The 23,431-nt window shown below is 47.0% G+C and overlaps 1 protein-coding gene across 4 annotated transcripts in view; it reads left to right on the forward strand.

The window, feature by feature from the left end:
• Positions 1-12,465, forward strand: part of EIF4E2 (eukaryotic translation initiation factor 4E family member 2) — a 29,811-nt gene extending 17,346 nt beyond the window's left edge. The window contains exons 7-8 of one of the 4 annotated variants that reach the window (XM_058533230.1): positions 11,248-11,362; positions 12,104-12,148. In XM_058533230.1, the coding sequence (XP_058389213.1) occupies positions 11,248-11,362; positions 12,104-12,133 (145 nt within the window). In that variant the 3' untranslated portion in view covers positions 12,134-12,148. Of the gene's footprint in view, positions 1-1,978; positions 2,058-7,801; positions 10,413-11,247; positions 11,363-12,103; positions 12,149-12,179 lie in introns of those variants that run through there. The other 3 variants (XM_058533232.1, XM_058533234.1, XM_058533233.1) reach the window with 3 other exon arrangements.
• Positions 12,466-23,431: the final 10,966 nt, after the last annotated feature.

The raw sequence follows: 23,431 nt of genomic DNA on the forward strand, positions 1-23,431 counted from the left end.
TGGGATGCCAGATGGAAAATAGCTAGAATATTCACACCTAGCTTTAGATGGTTGATTTGCCTCTTAGCCAAGCATTGGCCCACGAGAATAAGAGATTATACCAGTGGCTGTGACCAACTGTTTTATTTCCACTGAATCCGTGTGAGGAGATTTCTTTACCCAACTTCTTCATGTTGAGGTTTAACGTATGAAGAAGATACTTCTGAAGAAAATGAGAGGGCAGTTTAATACTGGAATGGATTAGCGGGGAACTCTGAAATCCATATTTCTGCAGATTCTGGGCACAGAACTGCCCTGTTTGGACTAGTGTAGGCCTTTTTGGAAACAAAAGAATAAATGAGATGAAGCTTCAACACAGCCATGTACTTTCTTGTTGACGCTCAAGTTGCTTAAAATAGAGTTTAAATCTACTGTTAGAATGAGAGAGGGGTCTCCTGGGTCGTTGCCCAAGCATTGGATTTTGCTTTGCCCTTGTCTTCATTTGAAGCGAAGAGTGAAATGGCCTCTGAAGTCGCTCGTGGACTCACAAAGTTCATCGCATTACCATCTCTCCAGAAAGGGCTGTGGAACAGATGTGTTGCTGTGGAAATTGAGTTTGAATTGACAAAGACTGGCACGCTGGTTTGGCGGTCTTAACATTTTGCTTCAATTCACTTAGCATCTATTAGTAGGGTTGGTAATCCTCTCTGAAGAAACCATTAACTGCAAATCAACCTCCTATTCTCAGAGGTAGATCATTAACTTAGAAATGCTGCTGTTTAAAAGAGTGAAATACTAGTGAAACTGGTATAAACATTGCCTGGAAGAATGGATTTGTTGTGTCAGGTCCGTATTTAATCCCTCTCTATGTAAAAGAAGAAGAAAAGCTAGCTGTAGAAGGCCTGGTAATGAAGTGTATTTCAGTGGCCATATGTTAAACTTGTAGTGAGTGGCGCAATATGTTGTCACCCTGGGTAGTGTCATCCCTTTAAACTGAGAATGGAATAACTGGTAATAAGGAATTTTAGATTTAGAAGCACCAAATTACCCATTTTATATATAATTCCCAGAGAACTTACCAGATACCTTGTCCCTAATGGGGCTGAAAAAGGCAAAAAGGTAGGAGATCAGCCCCTCTGAGAAAACTGGAGGTGGGTTAGAGGTTCCAGGGGTGTGGGGGATCTGCTCTTCTCCTTCTGGTGTTTGGCCAGTGGTCACCAAGGGCCTGTTCCTCGTAGAGCACCACCCCGAGAGACTGTACCCCTCAGTCACATTTCTTATCCCTTCCTAATCCCAATTTCTAAATTGAGTTAATCAACATGAAAGTTGTAATGAGCATTGTTCCCTGGAAATCTTGAACAGCTGTGATCTACACAGCTTAAATTTTAAGATAATAGTTACATGGATATTTTCAGAACAGAGGGAGCCCAGTACAAATTTGGAGTCTGAGTTAGAAGGGTCAGAAGGTAAGAAATGCGAAAGCAGTGCAAGTGGTGTAGTTTCCCCACTGCCTGTCTGGACGTCATGATGCTGTTGGGTACCTGCCTTTGCCCTCAGGGCGAGGCCTCATGAAGAAAGATAGTTTCTACCAGCAGGACTCACGTCCCCGAGGCAGAAAGCGCTGCTGCCCTTAGCTCCAGTTAATTGGAGGTGTCTCCAGTGATGGTTGAGCTTGGCTCGCACCTCATTCCCGTCCCTGGTAGACTTGTTGAAGGAGTGGATAGAAGGACTTGGCAAGTCCTGGAGGGAATAGTGAGGGCCAGACCGCCAGTGGAGCGAGCCAGAAGTGCCGCCTGCCCCTAAAAGGTGCTGGCCCCAACTGCTGAGCTGAGGAGAGTCTAGGTGGGAGACCTCCCTGCTGTCGTGCTGGGTGTCAGTGGGCTCCGCTTGACCTGGAGGGTGTCTGAGATGGGGTGTGGGGTTATTGTGTCTGCTCTCCTTGTTAAAAAAAGCTTTTGATCTGAATGTGCTATTGTGTTTTTTGTCTCTGGTTTGCCAGGGCCTGGGAGGAGTTTCATGGCCTGGTGAACAGCAGCGGCCGCTGATCGGACGCTCCCCCTCTGTCTCTCACACTCAGGGTAGGGCCTTGTCTATCTTCTCCGTAACCTTGCAACATACCTCTCAGCCATAGGACCCCCCTTCCCAAAGGGACGCCCTCTCCCCGTCGACCCATAGCCTTGCCTCTGCCAACATTGGGCCTGCTCTGGCCTCTCCTCTTTGACTGATTATCACGGTCTCAGAGAAAAACACTGAGTCCAGAACCGCTGGGTTACCGTCCTCCCTGGGTCACCTGTCTCCTGGTGCACCCCGGGCACATTGCTTTACTTCAAGGTACCTCTGTTTTCTCCTTTGGAAAATGAGGTTCCCTGGGCTAACATGTCTCAGATCTCTCCTGATACCAGCATCTCGTGATTATAAATGTCCCACAAATCTTTTTTCTTTTGCCCAGACGTGGCCATTTTTCAGCCATCTGGCAGTGTTCTGTGACTGACCGGGCAGTTACACAGGCCCTGGTATGGGTGAGGTGAGGGGTATGTCTCTGGTGTGCTGCTGCTGGTTGTCAGTTGTGAGTTCCTGTGGTGGTTGCAGCAGTGAAGTTGAACCGGGGGTGGACGTCAGGGCTGCTTGGGAGGCGTAGCTCCAGGTTGGACTGTAACTAGACCGTCACGTGTTTCCTGGCAGGGAGAGGCCCTGGGATCCCGAAGGCTGAATTCACTGAAGCCTTCACTTTAAGAACATTTGTATTTCAGTTAAGAGAGTGCCCAGTCCCTGTCTGTTTAGCAGAGAGAGTTGGGTAATATTCTGGATGAGAAGGGTAGATGAAAGGATGTGATCTGCATGTACCTGACGTGCGAGCATATTCCTGAACATTAATTCCCCCCTACCCTCCCTAAGAAATAGAGAATTTCTAAAACTGGAACAGAACATGTCAGCTGAAGTAGCTCCTTCAGAACGCCCCTTCCCAGGAAGGAGGTAAGGCTTTTTCAAGAAAAGGAGACCTGCATCCCTAGATGGCCAGAAGAGAGGATGACACTGTGAGGGACAGAAGCAGGTGGCCAGGGGTCTGAGCACTCTGTGGAGCCCATAGAATTGGGGGATAAACAGTCCCCGCATCCCTGCCCATACGGAGCATGCCACTTATATATTTTTTTAATAGTTTAATTCTTTTATTCTAAGTTCAATTTTTAGATGACAATACTAGATTTTTAAAATTGCAATTTAAAAGGTTTCTTTGAAATATAGTCACCATAGAATTCTGAGATGGCTGCTAGTATAACAAGGAGGGTGGAAAACAGGCCTCGGCTCTAATATTGGATCCATTGATTTGCAGGCTGAGAAATAGCAGATACTAGAAATAAATTAATAAGTTAAATTTCCAGAGGCCTGGTGCTATAATGGAATTATTTTAATAACATTACCATATTTAATTATTTCTAAGATCCCTTTTTTTTTGCTTTTAATATCCCTCAAATCAGGATGCTTACAGTGACTGTGATGAGAAAGGTTGGTGTCATAGTTTAATTGGCAGTGTTTAATTCTTAAAGTACATACAATGATGGTACCTTTAAAAATCAATAGCATCTTAGGTTCTATGGGGGAAAAAAGGCTTTAAGATGAAATTGGAATAGTCAGAATGGAAGAAAACTTAAAATTATTCCCTCTCCCCTTAGCTAACACTAAATCCCCCAGGAAAAATATCTTTTAATTGTTTTGAATGTTGTAGATTTGCATAATTGCCATTTTATAGTCTTTGTTCTTTTTGTTGCCCCCCCACACTGTATTTATCTGGCAGATGAAGGGAGCACTTCATGGTTTCGAGGTTCTCCTTGAAGCCCAGACTTGGAAGTCTAAGAGAAGTATTAGAGTCTGAACAACAAAAAACATCAACTCACTTCATTGTCTTAACAGACTTGAAAAGAACTTCGTATTTGATCTCTGTTGATTTAACCGTGAAAGAGGTGTTCTAGAAGATGCATACACCTGGCTCGTGTGTGAGCTGCTGTTTTAGAGGCCCCAACACTTCAGCCCTCTCATCCTCTCTCCCTTTTCTTTTCCCCCTTCCACCTAGATCATGATCCATGAAGAAAGAAAAACTGCTATTTAAATAATAATTCTTGAACCACACTTTTACTCAGTTTATCTGATATTTTATGCCATTATATGTGGCTGTGAATATCTTAGGACTATTTCATTTGATTTCCATTACAAATAAGTATTGCCCTTTTAACCATGGCTTCAGTAGAAGTCCCAGCCAGCTGTTGGGGGTAGATTCTGGTTCCTTATATGTCTGGGCTGGCATGCACAGAGCAGTGGTCTGTTTTGTTGGGGAATGAAGATGACCTGGTCGCTGAGTGGGAGATTAGAGGTTGAAATTTGCCCCACTGAACCTAGGAAGAGTTTGCAGTTTTATGTAATATGCAGGGAGGAAGAGAGGAGGAAGCTAGAGCTGGCCTGGGGTGGCCAGCTGATAGCCAGAGCATGTTACCCTCAAGACCATGTGTACTTAAGTCTGTCAGCCGATTTGTGAGTGCACCCTCGGAGCCCCTTTCAGAGCAGAGACTCGGGGAGGGCTCCTCAGTGGCTTGCAGCTTTCCCTTGACCCAGAATCACTTGGGTGCCCCTGCTGGGCACCAGCACAGTGGCAGGTTACCGCAAGAGCGGGAGGAACCGACCACCTGCTCTTCTCGTGTCCACCCTCAGGAGCTGACCTCTGCCTTAGCTTGTCCAGAGTTTGAACTTGTCCATTTCTCTACAAGTACATAAAGGCAATCATTTTGAGGCAGAGCAGATTAGAAAGCTGTTTCAGAGTATTTGGGTAGCAGTTTCCCCAAGATGCCTGGGAATGTGAAGTTGGAAGCCACTTTGTATGGGGCTCTGGTGTTTCTGAGGCCCTTTATCAAGACGAAGGGTCATCCAGTAGAGGAAGTCCTTTTGACTTCCTCCAGCATTGTGGGTCTTTCGACTCCGTGTCCTGTGCCCCGGAGTGCAAAAATCCTCTGGAATAAATTAAGATATGGTAGAAATATTGATGTCTGAAAAGCCCTTTTAAATCAATACACTAGGCTCAGTCCCAGTTGCATATTTACATAAATTTGCAGATGAGGATGTAAAAATGTCCTTATTTCCTTCTCAAAGATCTGTCACATCATTGAAAAAACAAAAACAAACAAACAAGCCCTTCCTGAGAACTCACGCACTGTCACAGCATTGCTGACTGGCTGGAGGGGCTGGCTTTCAGGAACTCACTCTGGCTTTTCTAAACTTTAGTTTACTTTTAAAAGAACAGAAGCCCATCTTTTTCAAAAAAGACGGAAATCGCCTCTGCCACATCCTGTCCACATTCTCCCTTTCCCTGTGTCCTAATCCCTCTACACTGCAGCCTGGAGTGAGGGATATAACTGAGGATTAGTTCCCAGCTGGTTTGAGGTGAACACATTCCTCAGACTAAATTTGGCACCGAGCTGTTCTCAACCCACTTTTTTTAGAAAGGCGGGACCAAAGCCACCAGCTGCCACAGCCTGCTCAGCCTGTCACCATCAGGATCCCATCACTCACCCTCGTTGCTCTTTGTTTTCCTTGAGATCAAACTCTGGAAAAACTTGGCTGGATTCTCCTGGCTCCTTTCTTTTTCCCTCCTCTTTTCCAGTTTACACATAGACCTTGGAATAGTTGTGACCTTTTAGGCTTTCTGACTGTGAAGAGATCTATGACAATAGAAATAATTAGAATAAATATTAAATATCTGAGTGGCAAAGTGTTATAGAACTCTTCAGTTTACCTGCCACAGAGAGAATTTCTCTCTGGCCCAACCCCGGCACAGTGCAGGAATTCTTCCAAAAGATAAGATGACCTGCTTATGGTGATGACTTAACCTGAAAATTCTCTTTACATCACTAAGCGGCTGAGAGGACTGGGTCCGGATACTTGCCTGCCATCTCTCTTATTCCAAGATAGGTGTTGCTCCCCTAGTCAGCAAGTTCTCCCATTCTACCTTCTCTCACCCTCGCCTTTCCGTTCACTCGTCTTACTTCTCCCTGCTGACTGACGTTTGTGGTCCAGTTGTTCTGTGGGGATAGAGATGGCATCAAAAGGGAAGAAATGGAACAGAGCAAACTATTCCTTGCTAGTCACTTCTTTGTTAGAGGTGTCCTCTGTCATGCAGACTCAGCACTACAGCACATCGTCCTTAAGGGGACGCAGAAGCAGCACACACACGTCAGTTATGGCTGCTTTTCTCTGTCTCATGATCAGATACGTTCCTTATCTTCCTTTGCTGGCCACCTGTGGCACCTCAGTGGGTCTGTCCTTTTGAAAGGCCTTTTACAAAGATGATCACCCCCATTAAGTTCTCTTGGTGTTCAGGCTTCAACTCCTTAGACAGAAATCATTGACATGCTCATTAGCCATTGATAAATGAGCTACATGGTGGTGCATGTCAGTTATCAAAATGCCAGTGGGCTTTTGAGATAGCACCAGTTTCTTCCTAGCCAGAGTTCACCTACACCAGCTCTAGAGTCCCTTTCAGTTACGTGTCTGCAGTCATTCTCTTTGTGTAGAAGGGCTATTAGTTACTGTCAGCCTGCCACCATCATGGAGGAGAATCTGTTAGCCAACAGCAGGAGGAAACTGCTGTTTGGCTGGGCTGAGCATATTCTTCCTCAGTATTTATTTACTCTGGACCAATTGCCACATGCCTTATCAATTGTAGCAATTTTAAGATAGTTCAGTTAAAGGCAACGCTTCTAAAATATCTCATTAAAATGAAAAGGAAATAATGACTCAAAAATCATGTTAATGAGAGTTTCTGTTTCAAAATTTCAGACAAATTTAAGTCTGAAGCTCTGGGCCAGAGCAGTAGATGAGGTAACCTTTAAACCACCTGCCAGCCCTGAAATTTTGGGATTCAAGTGGTAGTGTGACCTGCCAAGGTGTTGTTGGATTTCTAGCGTGGAGCAGGAAAAGTTACTTGTGGGTGGCCGAGCCTGCCCATATCCAATAGAAAGCAACTATGAGGACACATCTTAGGATCTGTTAGACACACACACACACACGCACACGCACTCTTCCATTTCAGGAATTACAGCTAAGTTTCTAAAGTGAAAGGGTACCCAAGTTTCACCTCTTGGAATATCATTTTGTAAGCAGTTGTAAGTTTTGAATCAAGAGTTGTTGGTTGGTTGGTTGGTTTTTTTTTTTTTTTTCCAATACATAATACAACCACATGGTTCAGTTTTTTTTTTAAGTATATGTGTGTGTAAGAAACAGAGAGGTCTCCCTCCCACTCTAACTTCATCTGCCCAATTTCTTCTGTGCCCCCTTCCCAAACCGCTGCCCCAGGTAACACTATTGTTGGTTTCTTGTGTAGCCTTCCAGAGTTTCTTTGTGTATATACAAGCAAATAGGAACTTACTTCCCCCACCCCCGACTTACACACACTATGTACAAACTATACGTACTATGTACATGCTACGTACACACACACTTCTGCACCTTAGCTTATCAATTTCTCTTGGAGATCTTTCCATATTAGTAGAGAGTTTCCTTGTCTTGTTTTTTTCAAGCTGTACAGTGTCCCATTGTTGAATGTGCCATAACATTAATATTAACCAGTCCCCTATTGATACGCATTTGGGTTATTGCTAATCTTTGGCTGTTGCAGACAGTTGAGTGGAAGTGTTTGAAGGGACTTGGGAGGCGGTTTGCTGTGTTGGCATTAGATTAGCAAGGAAGGAGGCTCCTGGGGTGTGTCCTTGTATGTGTGTGGTTGCCCATAGATGATCTGTGTACTGAATGCTCTATTTTCTCCCATTTTTTCTTTCAGGGACAATTCAAGCTTTCGAAATACAAAAATCACATTGTGAAAGTACACAAGCTGGCAATAATCCTTTTCTGTATGTGTGTGTTTGTCCAAAACGGATGGGAGGTCTCCAGCTGGTCCTTCCATCTGCTCACTGAAGGGACGTCCCTGAGCCCTGTGCTCCCCTTTTGCACTCATTCCTGGAGGACGGATTCCGCTAGACACCCTCCAGCATCGCTGACTTTATAAAGCGGAAAAACGGAAAACGTGACTTTGTGATAGACATACTTTTTTTTAATGGGATTCTGTTGGGGGAGTTCAGCCTTTTGTTTTGCTGTGTGCTGTCCAGATGCCTCTCGGGCATTCTGTGTGCCCTTCTCTGCTGTACGAAAGGCATTGTGACCACGTGTACCAGCCAGAGCTGTCAACTGAGTTATCAGTATTATGAATGTGCATCCAGGAAAAGCTTTTTGTTGGCGAGTCCCGGAATAGCTATAAATGCTCTCTTCTAGCTCTGCCATTAAATTATTGGGACCTTTTGTTTATTTCTCTCCCCTCTTCCCCAGGCCCACCACTTTCTGAAACTGTGTTACTGATTTTGTATAGTCTCCTGCCTTATGCCCTGCAGTCTTGCTTCCTGTGGGACTCTTTCCTTCTTAGGCACTGCTGCACTTAGAATTTTATTTTAATCCAGTGGGCCGCACTGGTTTCCCTGAGGTGGCTTAGAAGGGATGCCTCGGTAAACTAAACTGAAGCAGAATCCAGTTTGGTTAGGGGCTAGATTATAATAGAGGTTCCAAGTGCAGGATTTGGAGCTGAGGGCAGTGTCTGAAACCATTTTCCCAGATGAGTAGGGCCTGCGTGTCCAGCCTGTTTCTGTGGGTTCTTGCGTGCCCCTCAGTAAGGAAGGGAAGCAAGAGCTGGTTGTTGCCAGGTATTAACACTTAATATGGTAAATTCTATGATCCTGAAACTGGGACATCTGTAGAAAAGGTGACTGTGATGGATGGCTTTCTTTGCATGACTGTGCCTGTCTGCAGTGGTTGGAGAAGCTGCCTTTAGTCCTCATCACTGGGTATATATGTTAGGAAATGTGTGCTGGTCCAGGAGGCCCAGACAGAAACCTCTCGCAGGCCCCTGCAGGCACGCTTTAAAATGACCAGTCACGCATCAGAGAAGCCGGGTGATCTGACTGCAGAAGGGCTGAAGTCAGGCTGGTCCAAAGGGCACCCAGAGTTGAAACAAGTCTGAGTATGAGCCCTACAGCAACTCCAAGGAGCACTGTCTTACTTGGCTCTCGTGAGCAGAGATCGCAGTACCTTAAATTAAGGCCTCTCCTGAAACCTCTCCTTGAAGATCGGGAGCTGTAGCCACCTGGTCTCAGAGAAATCGTAGAGAGTGACAGGCATTTCCTTACTGTGTTTATATTACTCTCTTCCTCTTTCCAACTCCTACACACCATATAAGCACCACTGTCTTGGGATGCTTTTTCCTACAAGAATGGGGGAGGACAGGGGCCAGAAGAGAGGTGCTTCCATTACAGAGGAACTTAGAGCGGAGCAGAAGATCTAACAGTGGTTTAAACTCCAGGAATACGAAGAATGAGTTCCAGTGCCCAGACAGTTGTGAAGGGCTCCGGCAAGTCCAGGAGCATCGTGGGCTCCAGTGGGAGCAGAGGCTGCCTCCTGAGATGTGCTCAGACCCCAGCGAGCTCTTCATTTTGCCCAAACTCAAGATTTGCCATGAAAATTCCAAAGAGAGCAGACATTTGGATTTGCCCTCCTTTGGGCCTCTTCCTGATATGTGTGTGTGTGTGTGTGTGCGCGCGTGCGCGCACGCGCATGTAATGTGTTCATAAGTGAGGGGTTTGTCAGGCCGAGTGCTTAGGTGTATTGTCCATATTCATGTTTTTGCTTTTTTTTGGTCTTATTTGTTCCGATTTTTTAATCTCCTATGTTTTCTAGAGCTGCTCTTTGTCACTGCAGTATTGGAAAGTTATATTTTTCCCATCAAAAATATGCTGACCCTCTGCTGGTTAGAACAAGAGTTGTTTCTGTTAGGCAGCGTCTTCCCCCACAAGCTCTCCCGATATTGTGCCTGACAGCCTTAAAGGGGAGATGGACGAGTCAGTTTATCCAAACCACCCATCTTCCAGACTAGCTTGAGAGGCCTGCTCATTTCTTTTTGACTCCATGGACCCCTGCTCCACTGAGCTGTGACACAGTTATGGTTATGACGTCACCTGTTCTAGAGACAAAAGGGAAGAAGGTGCACCAGGGCCAACCTAACAAACGTGAAGTGCTGTGGGAGATGGAATCACTTTCTACTTTGCACAGACGAGCTGTTTTCCCATGGCCCCTCTGCTGAATTTTCCATGAGAAATTGGCCCCTGCCCCTCTCCAGTGCTCTTCTCATTTTATCCTTCTATTTGTGTGTGTGTGCACGTGTGTGTTCCCTTTGACATTGGCAGTGGCAGTAGTTTTCCACCCAGAGAGAAGCTTGTGGTCCACGGTGCTCCAAGAATTAATTTCCGAGTATTTGCCGGTGGAGGAGCAGAGGCTGAGACAAGAGTGATTTAGTGATGCACTTTCAGAGCAATTGTCTACTGCAGTAATAAATGGAAACTCAGCAAGAACCAGCCTGTGGACTCTTTAATGCAAGGGAAATGGGGATGCTGGGAGTTTGCTGCTACTAATTCTACCCTTCAGTGCATGGGTCTTCATTTTAAATGCATTCCAGAACATATATATGGGGTAGTCCAGACAATGCCAGTATCACTGATGTAAATGCATTACAAGAATATTCTCTAATTGCTATTAATCATTGTCAAAACTCAATTTACGATTTTATATCAAAATATAGTTGTTAATTTTAATTCTTCTCAACTGAGGGTAAGGGATATTGGAATGGAAGGAAGCTCAAAGAATTAAGATTTTGAAGTAAGAAATCACTGCAAGCCTGGGCTTGGAATGTTTTATTTAGATTAAGTGGCTTAGCCCAGAGATGGGATACGGGACGTACAAATGATCAGTGCCTTTTGAAACACCAAGGGAGGATGAAACTCGTCCAGAGCCTCAGGTGCTGTTTGTGAAGGATTTAAACAATACAGTCCTGAGACTCTGTTTTCAATAGATAGAAATTTCCTTTCTGTGCGTATCAGTCATGGTCCAAAAAGGAGACAGAAAGCAATCAAGTTATTTTAACAGTACAGTAAAATTGTTGACTCAGCCACTAAAGAGGCAAAAAGAAAACTGAAAAATCAGAGGTAGCGACTCTGGGAGGTGCTGTCTCAGAGGCTGGATGCTGCTCACCTGGTGCTGGTGTCTGAGGGCACAACGAAGGTGGTTCTGAGCTGGGTGGAAGTGGCACCTGGATTCTGCTCGGCTGTGCGGGCGTGCTGAGGTGAGGATGTGAGGCTGGAGTAATGCTGATGGGAACAGGAAGGAGCACGTCCCTTTTTCTTCCTCCAGCAGCGAAGCCTCCCTCCAGTGCACCGTGGGGGAGAATCCAGTGGTCTGGCAGCTGGCCAAGCAGAAGTGTTTGCAGAGTTCTGTGCCCAGTGTCACAAAAACGGAGTTAAAAATGGTGAGTGTGAAGCTGAGAGACAAGAGCTTAGTAACTGGGACAGTCCTCCCTTCAGCCACTCTGTATGCCCCCAGCGTCTATATGCCCCCTTCTACATATACTTGAACTGCAGTAGTGTCACAAAAGCAGCTCTGTTTCTGCCCAAGATACAACAACTGGTGAGATGTTCTTAACCTCTCCCTAGACTGAGGAAATGCCAGGCTCAACAGTCCTTGTGTGGATCTCCGGGCCGTGGTAACTCCACTCCAGACACAGTCTCATCTGAATGGAATATAGAATAGCAGAAGGATACCTAAAGACTAAAGGGTAAAGTTAACTTCCAACAAAACCTGATGAAATAATGAGGAAAGAAGAAAATTATGTGTGCGTGTGTGTGTACACACAGCAATCAAGGAGGTGGAGTCTGCCACTGTCGTGAGGCTGAGTTACCTTTATAACTTCCTTTTCCACCACCTAGTCTGCATTTCCTTTCCCCTTAGCCAGGATCTCCACTGGTCAGGAGTCTTTATTTGGCATGGCTGATCCTAACCTTTATTCCTCAAGGGTTTGGATTAATTGTCCAACCTCTATTTGTTACAGTTCTCCCCATTCCATGTTTGCTGTTTCTAAGAGGGACCCTAGAGGATTCTCTGGGTTGCAGCCATGGTCCTCCCTACCCCTATTGTGTAGCAGCACCCACATTTCCCCTGGGTAATTCTCCTCAGTCAGTAGAATAATCCCATTATTCGCTTGTCTGTTCAGTGTCCCCAAGAGCCCAAAATAGCCAGGTGAGCCTCAATTTGCAAACCAATGGAGACATCGCTGTGTCCCCTGATAGACGCATTCCCCTGAAAACCAAGACCTCCGTGCTGCCAGAAGTCCATGTTGAGGGGCCTGGTGAGAGGAACCACTCCCGCTTCTGTTCCTTGATTCCTGGGCCCGCGAATCCTGGTTATGGGTGAGACAACTCATGCAAACGTTTACTGCAAGCTTTAAGACACAACCCTGTCCTTTCAGGATATTGTCTCCCATGTGGCGCCATAACCATTCCACTCTTCTCTTTATCCAGCTGCTTCTGCGTGGAGAGGGATGTGGTAAAACCTGTGAATTACATGGTATAGCCGCATTGCCTCACTTCATTTGCTGTGAAATGAGTTTCTTGATTAAAAGTAATATGTAGAATATCATGCTGGTGAATAAGGCATTTCATGAATCCATGGATCGTCATGCTGGGAAAAGCATTATGCGTGGAGAATGCAAATCCACATCCGGAATATGTGTCTACTTACATGGTCTGCCAGAGGGCAGTGGAACTAATCCAGCCCTTTTCTTTGAGCTCTGTCCCCTGGCTCTGTGGATGGCCCACATTTTGGTATTTCTCATCTCCTTACGTCTCTGCCCATGGGTCTTGCTTGGGTCTGCTTTCCCTTGGCCACAGTCCTGTTTGATGTCAAAGTGTGAGCCATGCCGCTTATCCCCCAGGCCTACTTCCATGTGCCCTTATACTGAGTTCGCCTCCAAGATCATTTTGACTCAAGCCCAAATGTCCTGGACAAATACCCCATCCCCATTCCAACAGTTCATAAAAGTACAGCTCGCTGATGTGTCAGCTGCAAGAGAACTGAGTCCACAGGAGGCTTCTATGGTCCTCAGAATGTTCATCCAGCAAACCCTCACCTCCTGTCTGGGAGGCCGGGCCGTGTGGCAGGTATGGTGATAGATGAACAGGAAGCCTGGGGAGCTTCCTTGAGCCCTTGAGGAGCTCACAGTCAGAACACAGCAAGTGAGATGCAGAGGGAGGTGTGCAGAGTGCAGTGGGAGGACTCAGGTGGAGCACTAGCATCCTGGGTGGCCCTGGGAGGAAGGAAGGCCTCCTGGAGGGTTCGGGGTGCAAATGTAGTCAGTGTGGGCAAGTCCAGTGGGCAGGTACCCTCACTCGCCTTGACTCGGAAAGTGCAACATGAGACTGGTGGGCCTCATGCTGGAGGTGTTGCCCATGGGTGAGACTAGTATCCTGTGTAGTTACTACTCACGCACTCTCTGTGCTGGGCACTGGTAACATCACATAGTTCACTGACTGTCACAGCAGCCCTGGGGGTAGTTATTATGGTCCCCATTGTACAGGTGAAGAAACAAGCAGGAAGAGGGTAAGCAACTTGCGTGTGTTACATGTCCTGTAAGGTAGGGATGGGGCTGGACCTGGCGTCAGTTGAGTCTCGAGCTCCTAAACCTTCTAGTGCAGGGAGGCTACGGCCCACCTGGTCTGCAGGCCAGCACTTGGATGGATGGATGGGAACAAGGGTCTCCAGAGCAGACCCATGCCCTTTGGCTGTGAAATGACCCCTGCTGCTGCTGCGGGGAGTCCCCGTGGCTAAGAGGTTCACCCAGCGGGCCACAGAGAATCAAGAACGAGCAAGCAGGGGCAGGCCCAGTGGCATAGTGGTTAAGTTCGTGCACTCCGCTTCGTTGGCCCAAGGTTCGTGGGTTCAGATCCCAGGCACAGACCTACGCCGCACTCATCAAGCCATGCTGTGGCGGCAACCCATATACAAAATGGAGGAAGATGGGCACAGATGTTAGCTCAGGGCCAATCTTCCTCAGCAAAAAAAAAAAAAAAGAGCAAGCAGGGTATCTTCTTCTGAGGTCCCTGTGAGGGGCAGGAGAGCACAATGGTTTGCTGGCAAGGTGACATTCTATGTCCTTTCCTCTAATCCCATATCATCCTTCCAACACCAAGAAAGCCTGAGTCTTGTTCTCACCCCCAGACCCCACCATGTAGATTCCCAGCATCTCTGTTCCCTGTTTCCACAACCATGAATATTTCTATGAAGTCCTCCTGCCCGAGTCATCCTCTCCATGTGAGTCCATCAGGCCCATTCTCTCATCAGACCCTCTCCAGCAGCTGTGTGGGAAGCAAAATTCCCATCTTTTTTTTTCTATAATTTTATTTATTTTTTCCCCCAAAGCCCCAGTAGATAGTTGTATGTCATAGCTGCACATCCTTCTAGTTGCTGTATGTGGGACGCGGCCTCAGCATGGCTGGAGAAGCGGTGCGTGGGTGCGCGCCTGGGATCCGAACCTGGGTCGCCAGCAGCGGAGCGCGCACACTTAACCGCTAAGCCACGGGGCTGGCCCGCAAAATTCCTATCTGACAGACAGCAAAACGCCCCGTGTCTACCAACCCGTGCCCTCACCCCTACCCCCCCATAAACGCAGACAATGAGGTTTTGTACCCAGGGACTTGATCTCCACCTTGACCTCCATCTGTGTGGATGGGGTCTCAGAGTACCCCTCTACCCACCACACTCTCCACTCCACTACCCTCCACTCTCTGTCTTCTCATGAGCCCAAGAAGGCAGGTGGATCAATCAGATGTCCCTTGGCCAGTAGATCTTCCTCCTATCACTGACAAGAGGACCACTAACGCTGATGCCCCAAGAGCCCGAGGCCTGCCTGGGCCTTGGCCTCACTCCGCTCTCCCCAGCCCCACTCACACCCCACTCAGGACGGTTCCTGGAAGGTAGTGAGAGTCCTGCAGAGGCTGAGCAGGTCTGTGACCTGGCTAGCCTGGCACTGCATAGCACGGGCTCCTGGGGGGGTCTCTGGGTGCTGGCCCCCCACCCTGTGCTCTGTTTTCTCAGGTCTGTCCTCCCTGCTCTGTGGCTCACAGTGCCCACCACACCCCTGCTCTGGCCACCCGGGCTGCGGTCCCAGCCCACTCACTGCCAGGCTCCTTAATGTCACTAATTCCGCTGCATATTTGCTTCAGCCCATTCCCCACCCACTCATGCGACCCTCTGTCTCTGACCGTTCCCACTCTGACCCTTTGACCTCCAAGACCCTTCACAAAGGGCAGGTGGCTGATCCCTCCTACGTAATAGAATGGCCAGAGGCCCTCGGTGGACAGATCCCTGCCCTCCCCTTAGTGCAGTGCTTCTTAGGAAGTTCTAGTGGGCAGCTGAGGTCGGGACCATGGCCTTGAAGGGACCTTCTTCCCTCCTTCCTGCCCCCCAGCATGTGCTGGCCTCTGACAACCTGACGTCTCCCCCACCCTCAGCATCTTCCTCTCATCTAATCCGTGTGCTCCCTCCTCCCCTACGACACCCTCTGCAGCCTCACCGCTGTGGTAGCTCACACTGTTGAGCTTGGTACTGTTGAGGGATTGCCCGTATTTCTTCATTTAATGCCCTCCCAGCCCACACTTTGGCCAAACCGAGTTCCTGGGTGCCCCAGATGCACCCTTGTTCTTCCCACTTTCACACAGCTCATCTCCTGTTGAGGAAAACTGTCTCTCCACCCTTTGCCCACTGCTATCACCCTTCAGATATTGCTTCCTCCAGGGAGCCCCCCTGGTTTACAGAGCCCTCCTGAATTACAGGCACTTCCTGTGTTCCTGCAGCCCTGGGCCCCCACCAGTGCCCTTGTCTGTCCCTCCTGCTGGGGGTGGGTTCTGTGATGGCAGGGGCCATTCCCTTGTCTCTAAACGGGGCTGGCTTGGAGCAGGCACCCACAGATGCTGGCAGCCCAGAAAATTTCTGCCAAAAGCAGATTTGCAAAATGCCTTGGTCATCGCTCTGGTATTCCACACAGCACTGCTTCTGAGCAAAGAACTCATTTTACAGGAAATGCAGGGCAGCAATGGGCTCAGGTTCGTGGAGTTCCCTGGTCCGACCCTGAACAGCAGTGTGAGACAATTGATTTCTCTGTTTGAATTTTGTTCACTGGGAATTAATACATTCTTGCTGTTTTTAGTAGTTTTCCAGATGATTCACTTGGATTTTCCAGGTATGTGATCTTATTATCTTCAAATAGCGAAGGCTTTACTTTCTCCTTTCCCATTTTTATAGCTCCATCTTCCTTCTCTTACCGAATTGCATTGGTTAGCACCTCCAGTATGTTGTTAAATCAGGCTGGTAACAGTCGGCAGCCTCTCTTGCTCCTGACTTGATGGGAATGCCTCTAACAGTCTCCATCAAATATGACCCTGGCTTTGGAATTAAGATATATTTTATCCTGTTAAAGAAGAGAAGAGGGCCGGCCCAGTGACGCAGTGGGTAAGTGCACGCTCTGCTTCGGCGTCCCAGGGTTCACGGGTTCAGATTCCCGGGGCAGACCTACGCACTGCTTGTTCAAGCCATGCTGTGGCGGTGTCCCATATAAAGTAGAGGAAGATGGGCAGAGATGTTAGCTCAGAGCCGGTCTTCCTCAGCAAGAAGAGGAGGATTGGCAGATGTTAGTTCAGGGCTGATCTTCCTCACAAAAAAAAAAAAAAGAAGAGAAGAAAAGGTATGAAAGAGTTGTGTGGCAGAGTGTATGGATGTACAATTTTTTTTTTTACCAGTCCCCTAAAATAACAAGCACCTAGATTATTTCCAATCTTTTGCTAATTGGAGGAAACCTGCCACAAGTAACTTTGTGTATATACCCATCATTTTGCACATGTACAAGTGTCTCTGTAGGGTGAATCCCACTTCCTGGAAGTGAAATTGTTGGGCTGGGTCAAAGAGTAGATGGATTTGATAAATAGTGCCAAATTTCTCAGAAACTTACACTCTCACCAGCAAGGTAGGAGCATCTGTTTCCTCACAGCCCCACTGCGATATTCTGATTTATAAGAAATACGTATATCTGGTCATTCAGATGACCAAAATGTATGTCTCAAATATATTTGGTTTTCCTCCTCGGTTCCTGGTTTACAGCTCCCAAAACCGTTGGGATTTCCTGAGCAATGGGAGCATCTTTTGTTATACTACTTGGTCTCTTGTCCTCAGTTCCTGAGCCATAAAGGTGAAATGGGTGTCTTGTTATTCATAACAAGCCCCTTTCCACCACAACTGGGTTTATGTTAATGAGGTGACTTTTGGAAAGGACTTTTAAGGATGGGGGCTGGTTGCCAGGGGAACCAACCAGGAGTAGAGGAGTGGGACTGACCTGGAGGTCTCCAGGGAGGAGAGGGGGCTGGAGGCTGACTCAATCTCCAATGGCTAATGATTTAATCAATCATGCCTATGTAATGAGGCCCCCATGAAAACTCCAAAGGAGGGAGTTCAGATAACTTCCAGTTTGGGGAACCAGGACACTTCTACCTGCCACTGAGTCTGGCCCCAAACTCCACAAGGACAGAAGCTTCTTTGTTCGGAATCTCTTCACCTGGCTGTTGATTCATATCCTTTGATCATTCCTTTGTAATAAACCAGTAATCTAGTGAGTAAATGGGTTTCCTAAATTCTATGAGCCGCTTTAGCAAATTAATGGAGCCCAGGCAGGGGATCATGGGAACCTCTGATTTATAGCCAGTTGGTCGGAACAGGTAACAACCTGGACTTGCGATTGGCATCTGAAGCGGAGGGTGGTCTCGTAGGACTAAACCCTTAACCTGTCGGATCTGGTGCTATCTCTGGGCAGACAGCGTCAGAACTGAGTTGAATTGTCGGACACCCAGCTGGCATCGGAGCATTGCTTGTTGGTGTGGGAAACTCCCCCTCCACACACTGGAATTGGGAGCAGAACCCAAACACCCACCAAAAGAGTATCTTATAACACTTCTTGATTTTTGCTAATTCTGATAGGTAAAAAATGATATCTCAGGCATCATTCTTATTATGAGTAAGATTGAGTTTCTTTCATATATTTAAGAACAATTTGAATTTGCTTTTCTGATCATATCTTGACCATTTTCTTATAAAGTTGATGGTCTTTTTGTTACTGACTTCTAGGAGTTCTTTATATATTAAAGAGACTATCCTTTTCTTTGTGAAGGACCTTTACTCATGCAGGAACCAACACAAGCTAGTGGGGAGTCGAAGGTGGCTTACCCAGTATGGTGGGATGAGGCCTCTATGGTGCTGGCGGCCAACGATAGGCAAGAGAGTCGAGGATGGGTTGTATCTTCTTAGCAAGAAAACTTGTTGTATGCAGGCAAGCGTGGATCTAAAGTGGCTGCCTATATAACTTATTATGGAATCTCTAAGGATTAAGAAGCCCAAGTGTCATGAGGGCGATGGAGCATTTTTCCTTTCTCCCAGCGGGAGGAGCTATAGTGTGTCCTGTCGTGGTGGCTCCACCATCTCCTGTTCCTCTGGACTGCGTGAGCAAGGATTCTGGTCATGATTTGTGGGTTTGCTTAGCTCCCTCCTCTGTCCAGCAATCACTGTCACCTGTTGACAACCCTTTGCTCTGCCCTGCTGGACTGTCACGTGCATTCATTTGCTCTCCTTGAAATCACTGATCAACAGAGTCATAAATATTCTTTTCTAGATTGTCTTGTTTCGCCCAAGGTGTTTTTACATCCAAACTCTTGTTGCTACATATTTGAATTGATTGATCTTTTATTTTATGGTTTCTGGAGTTTTGAGTCAGACTTGAAAGGCCTTCTCCACAAAACCTGGATCTTTTTATAGAGAAGGGTAAAGGTTTGGAAGAGTCCCAGGGCAGGGGTGGGGAATGGAAACCAACCACACCAGCACAAAAGGATTTTCAAGGAGTGCTGAGGGCCTCACCTGGTGCCTCAAACCAAGAATGAGCAAGTCCAGTTGAGGGCTCCAGGGACAGGAATTGGCAGAGCTGGTAACGCTGGAAATGGAGGGCACAAACCAGAGAAGGGTGCTGGCAACGGGTAACTGAAGTGATTGGCCAAGGGGCCTAAGGCAGCAGGGAGATGGTGAGTCTTGGCAGAGCCACAGGGAGGGATGGAGGCCAACAGCAGATAGGAGTCAAGGAAGGCTGGAAGGAAAGGGCTGCAGGTACGTGGTTCCAGAAAGAGAGTGTTTCCAGGTGATGGCCAAGGCCAGAGGGTGAGCACGGGAGAGGAGCAGGGAGGTCAAGGACGGCAAAGGAGGGGAGATGTGCGTGGACCAGGGTGTGATGACATTCAAAGGTGTTGAAGCTCAAAGGAAGACCAAAGCCCGGAGTGAAGCCTGCCCACACCACCCCCTAACTCGGCGCGCCTCGGCCTCCATGATGCGTTGTCCTCACCAACGTCTGCGCCCAGGCAGAGCTGCGAACGAATCACTGTTCCAACTCGAGTCCCTGTTAATGTACTTTACAGTGAAGTGGGGGAGCATGAATTAAACAAGACCGAGAGGCCTGAGAGACCCTGTTAGCTCATCATCCAACCCCATGGATTTCCTGAGCTTTGCCAATGCCTCAACTCGCACAGCGCTAGCAGCCCCAGAGCAGGGTCACACCTGATGCCCTAGTCCTGAGCTTAGATCATGTGCAGCCTCAGGGTGGATCTGGGCATGAGCTTGGGCTCAGAAGTGTCGTTCTGGCAGCATGTCAACTCACCTTGATGAGTCCAATGTCAGGTAGAAAAATGTCTGCCAGGTAAGGGTGTGTGGAGGTGCAAGAGGCTGAAGTCGCTGGGGATAACGGCAGCTTACTGTAGCCTTTCTGCAGCATGCAGCGTTTATCACTGCCCCAAAAAGGCCTGTTAAAACCGTATGAGATGCTGGAATGAACCCTGTAGGGCTGGATTAGAGTAGGAGATGTCAGTATGAAATTGTGTTTACTTTAATACACACACATACATACGCAGAGAGACAGATACAGAAATATAGACATGTGTATAAACATGTGTAAGCATACATAGATACAGTCCCCAGCTCTGTCCTCTGAGAGGGACCAGCAGCAATGACCCCCAGTAGCAGCAAGCACACCTTGCATCCAGATCTTAGTGTCTAAATACCATTCTCTAATAAAAAGAACCATGCTTCTTGGAGAAATAGCTGATTCTAGGGCTGGGGCAGGAAAAACACAAGATGAGCCTGGAGCATTTTGAAGTGCCAGAAAGTGAGAAAGTATTATTAAAAAAAAACTCATTATTGGGGGCTGGTCAAAAGGACACAGGAGCCAATTGAAAGAGCTCCCAATGGCCAAAGGAACAATGTGAGCAACGAAATAAATAAAGTAGTATTGATTATAACCCAAAGTATAAAATAAATATCCATGAGTCCACACTGATATAAATAAATAAATAAATAATTTATTTATTTATTTATTTATTTTTGTGAGGAAGATCATCCCTGAGCTAACATCCGTGCCAATCCTCCTCTTTTTGCTGAGGGAGACCGGCTCTGAGCTAACATCTATTGCCAATCCTCCTCCTTTTTTTCCCCAAAGTCCCAGTAGATAGCTGTATGTCATAGTTGCACATCCTTCTAGTTACTGTATGTGGGACATGGCCTCAGCATGGCTGGAGAAGTGGTGCGTCAGTGCGTGCCCAGGATCCGAACCCGGGCCGCCAGTAACGGAGCGCACACACTTAACTGCTAAGCCACGGGGCCAGCCCCTAAATAAATTATTTAATAACTAAATAGATAGAGGAGAAAAGACAAATCCCCTGTGGAGAAGAATTTCAAATAATTTATGGAATGACCCCTCACTTCTTAAGTGTGGGCTATGCAGAGTGACTTCCTTCCAAGGAGGACAGTATGGAAAGGGGACAAATAGAGTATCTACAGCAGAGAAACCTGACATACGCGACCTCAGCCAGGTGCTCAAGGTCAACATCAACAGGGGATAGGTTGTGTTATAGTGTGTACCCTTGATATGATGTGATAAAAATGGCACTTTACCCCTGTGGTCTTGGTCCCAAAGACCCATAACCCCAGTCGAACCATGAGAAAAACATCAGACAAATTCCAGTAGAGAGGCATCCTACCATATACCTGACCAGTACTCCTCAAAACTGTCCAGGTCATCCAAAACAACGAGAGTCTGGAAACTGCCACAGCCCAGAGCAGCCGAAGGAGGCAAGATGACTGATCCTGCATAGGATCCTGGGACAGAAAAAGGACATTAGCTAAAAACTAAGGAAATCTGAATAAATTATAGACTTTAGTTAATAATGTGTCAATACATTAATGTATCAATTAATTGTAACATTGTACAAATTTGTGTTTTGTGATGTAACAAAATTGTAACAAACATACCATAGTAATATAAGATGTTAATAATATGGGAAACTGGGTGTGGAGTATATGGGAATTCTGTATACTATCTTCTCAATTTTTTCGTAAATCTAAAACTGTTCTAAGAAATATAGTCTATAAAAAAAAAGAATATAGGAGCCAACCTGAAAGAGTTCCCAATAGCCAAAGCTAAAACAATTTGACCAAAAAAATAAGATAATATTGCATTATAATGCAAAGGATAAAATAAATATCCACGAATCCATACTAATATAAATAAATGATTGACTAAATAAATAAGGGAGAGGGGACAGATCTTCCTAACGATGAATTCCAAATAATAACTATAGAAGGGATGAGGGAGGGCCGGCCCCGTGGCTTAGCGGTTAAGTGCGCGCGCTCTGCTGCTGGCGGCCCGGGTTCGGATCCCGGGCGCGCACCAACGCACTGCTTCTCCGGCCATGCTGAGGCCACGTCCCACAGACAGCAACTAGAAGGATGTGCAGCTGTGACATACAACTATCTACTGGGGCTTTGGGGGAAAAAAATAAATAAATAAGAAAGAAGGGATTAGGGATATAGAAATCACCGTTCTGTCACCATGGTGATCTGCTACAGGCAAGAGCCAGGCTGATGGAGGCTAAAAATAGTCAGCAAAACTTGAAGGAGAAACAGGATATTTTCCATAGCCTCAAAGTATCTCCTCCCCCAAAATATTTATTAGTTACAGCGATGACTTTAACATATGTCCACAAACATGTGATACCTTGCCTTCCAGGAGGCAGTGCTTAATTTACCTCCCTTTGAGTGTGGACTGAATTTAGTGACTCCCCTCTAATGAAGGAGTGTGGAAAAGGAAAAATAGTAACTTTATAGTGGAGAAAGCTGGCAGACAACCCCCCTAGCCAGGTGATGGAGGTTAACAGCATCAGTGGATCATGTTGACATCATGTGCCCTGTTATGTGATGAGAAGGACACTTCACCTCTGAGGTCTTCTTTCCCCGAATCCATAACCTGTCTACTCATGAGACGTCAGACAAACCCACACTGAGGGACAGTCTACAAAATACTAAAATACTTTAGCCAGTACTGTTCAAAAGTGTCAGTGTTATAAAAGACAAGGAAAGACTCAGAATCTGTCACAGACTGGAAGAAACTAAGGACACATGATGACTAAATGTAGTATGGGCTCCTGGACCAGGGAAAGGACACAGTGGGAAACCTGGGGAAATTGAAGAAAGTCTGAAGTGGAGTTACTAGTTCATGTATGAGTGCTAACTTCTGAGTTGTGATCAATGTACCACGGTTATGTAAGATGCTAATATTAGGGGAAGGGTATATGGGAACTGTGTGTCCTATCTTCACAAGTCCTGTGTAAATCTAGAATTATTTCAAAATAAAAAGTCCAAAAACTTGCACGAGGGGTGATGCTTGATTTGAATGCCTGGATCTTCCTCTAGGATGGAGCCTGGGTTCCTGCTCTCTAGAGCAGGTTCCAGTGGCTCCATCAGGGCCAGCCAGCACCAGGGTCTTGACCCGCAGACCTGTTACTCCACCGGCCAGACTCCACCGACCCCGAGGCTTGTCCTAAGTCAGCACACAGCCTGCAAGAGCTTTGGGTTCCCAGCCTGACAATAAATGAGTGCAAGCCCCACTTGGCACGAGGGAAACGTTTCCATGAGCTCAGGTCAAAAAAGGCTGTGCTTATGAGGCTGAGTGGGATCGCCCCACCCTGCCCACGGCAGGAGGAGTGGACCCAAAGCAGCAGGCTGTGAAGAAAGGGGCCCAGAGAGGAGCTGTGGCTCCTGAAGGACCAGCAGAGAGGGGGCAGGGTGAGCAGCCCCAAGAGTGGAAGGCGTAGCCCACTTTGCTCATCGAGGAGTCCCTCCTGATCCCCACCCTGGCTGGGCTCTGGGTGGTCCGCACAAGGCAGGGAGCAGGAGTTTAAAATGGAGGAGGCACTGCCACCAGTTGTGGTCACTGATGGGCCAGTGGTCAGACTGTCCCCTCCCAGGTTAAGAGTACACAAGGTGGTCACATGTCATCCAAATCATGAGGGAAAGGCAGGAAAAAGGCACCATACCGAGACAGGATCTTGAGGACAACTGTTGGTAAGATGTAAGTTCAGAAGGGGCTGGGGCTTGTGAAAACCTCTGTGGGCAATAGAAGGGATCTTTT

Source organism: Diceros bicornis, chromosome 37 (assembly GCF_020826845.1).
Source record: "Diceros bicornis minor isolate mBicDic1 chromosome 37, mDicBic1.mat.cur, whole genome shotgun sequence".
Lineage (NCBI taxonomy): Eukaryota > Metazoa > Chordata > Mammalia > Perissodactyla > Rhinocerotidae > Diceros > Diceros bicornis.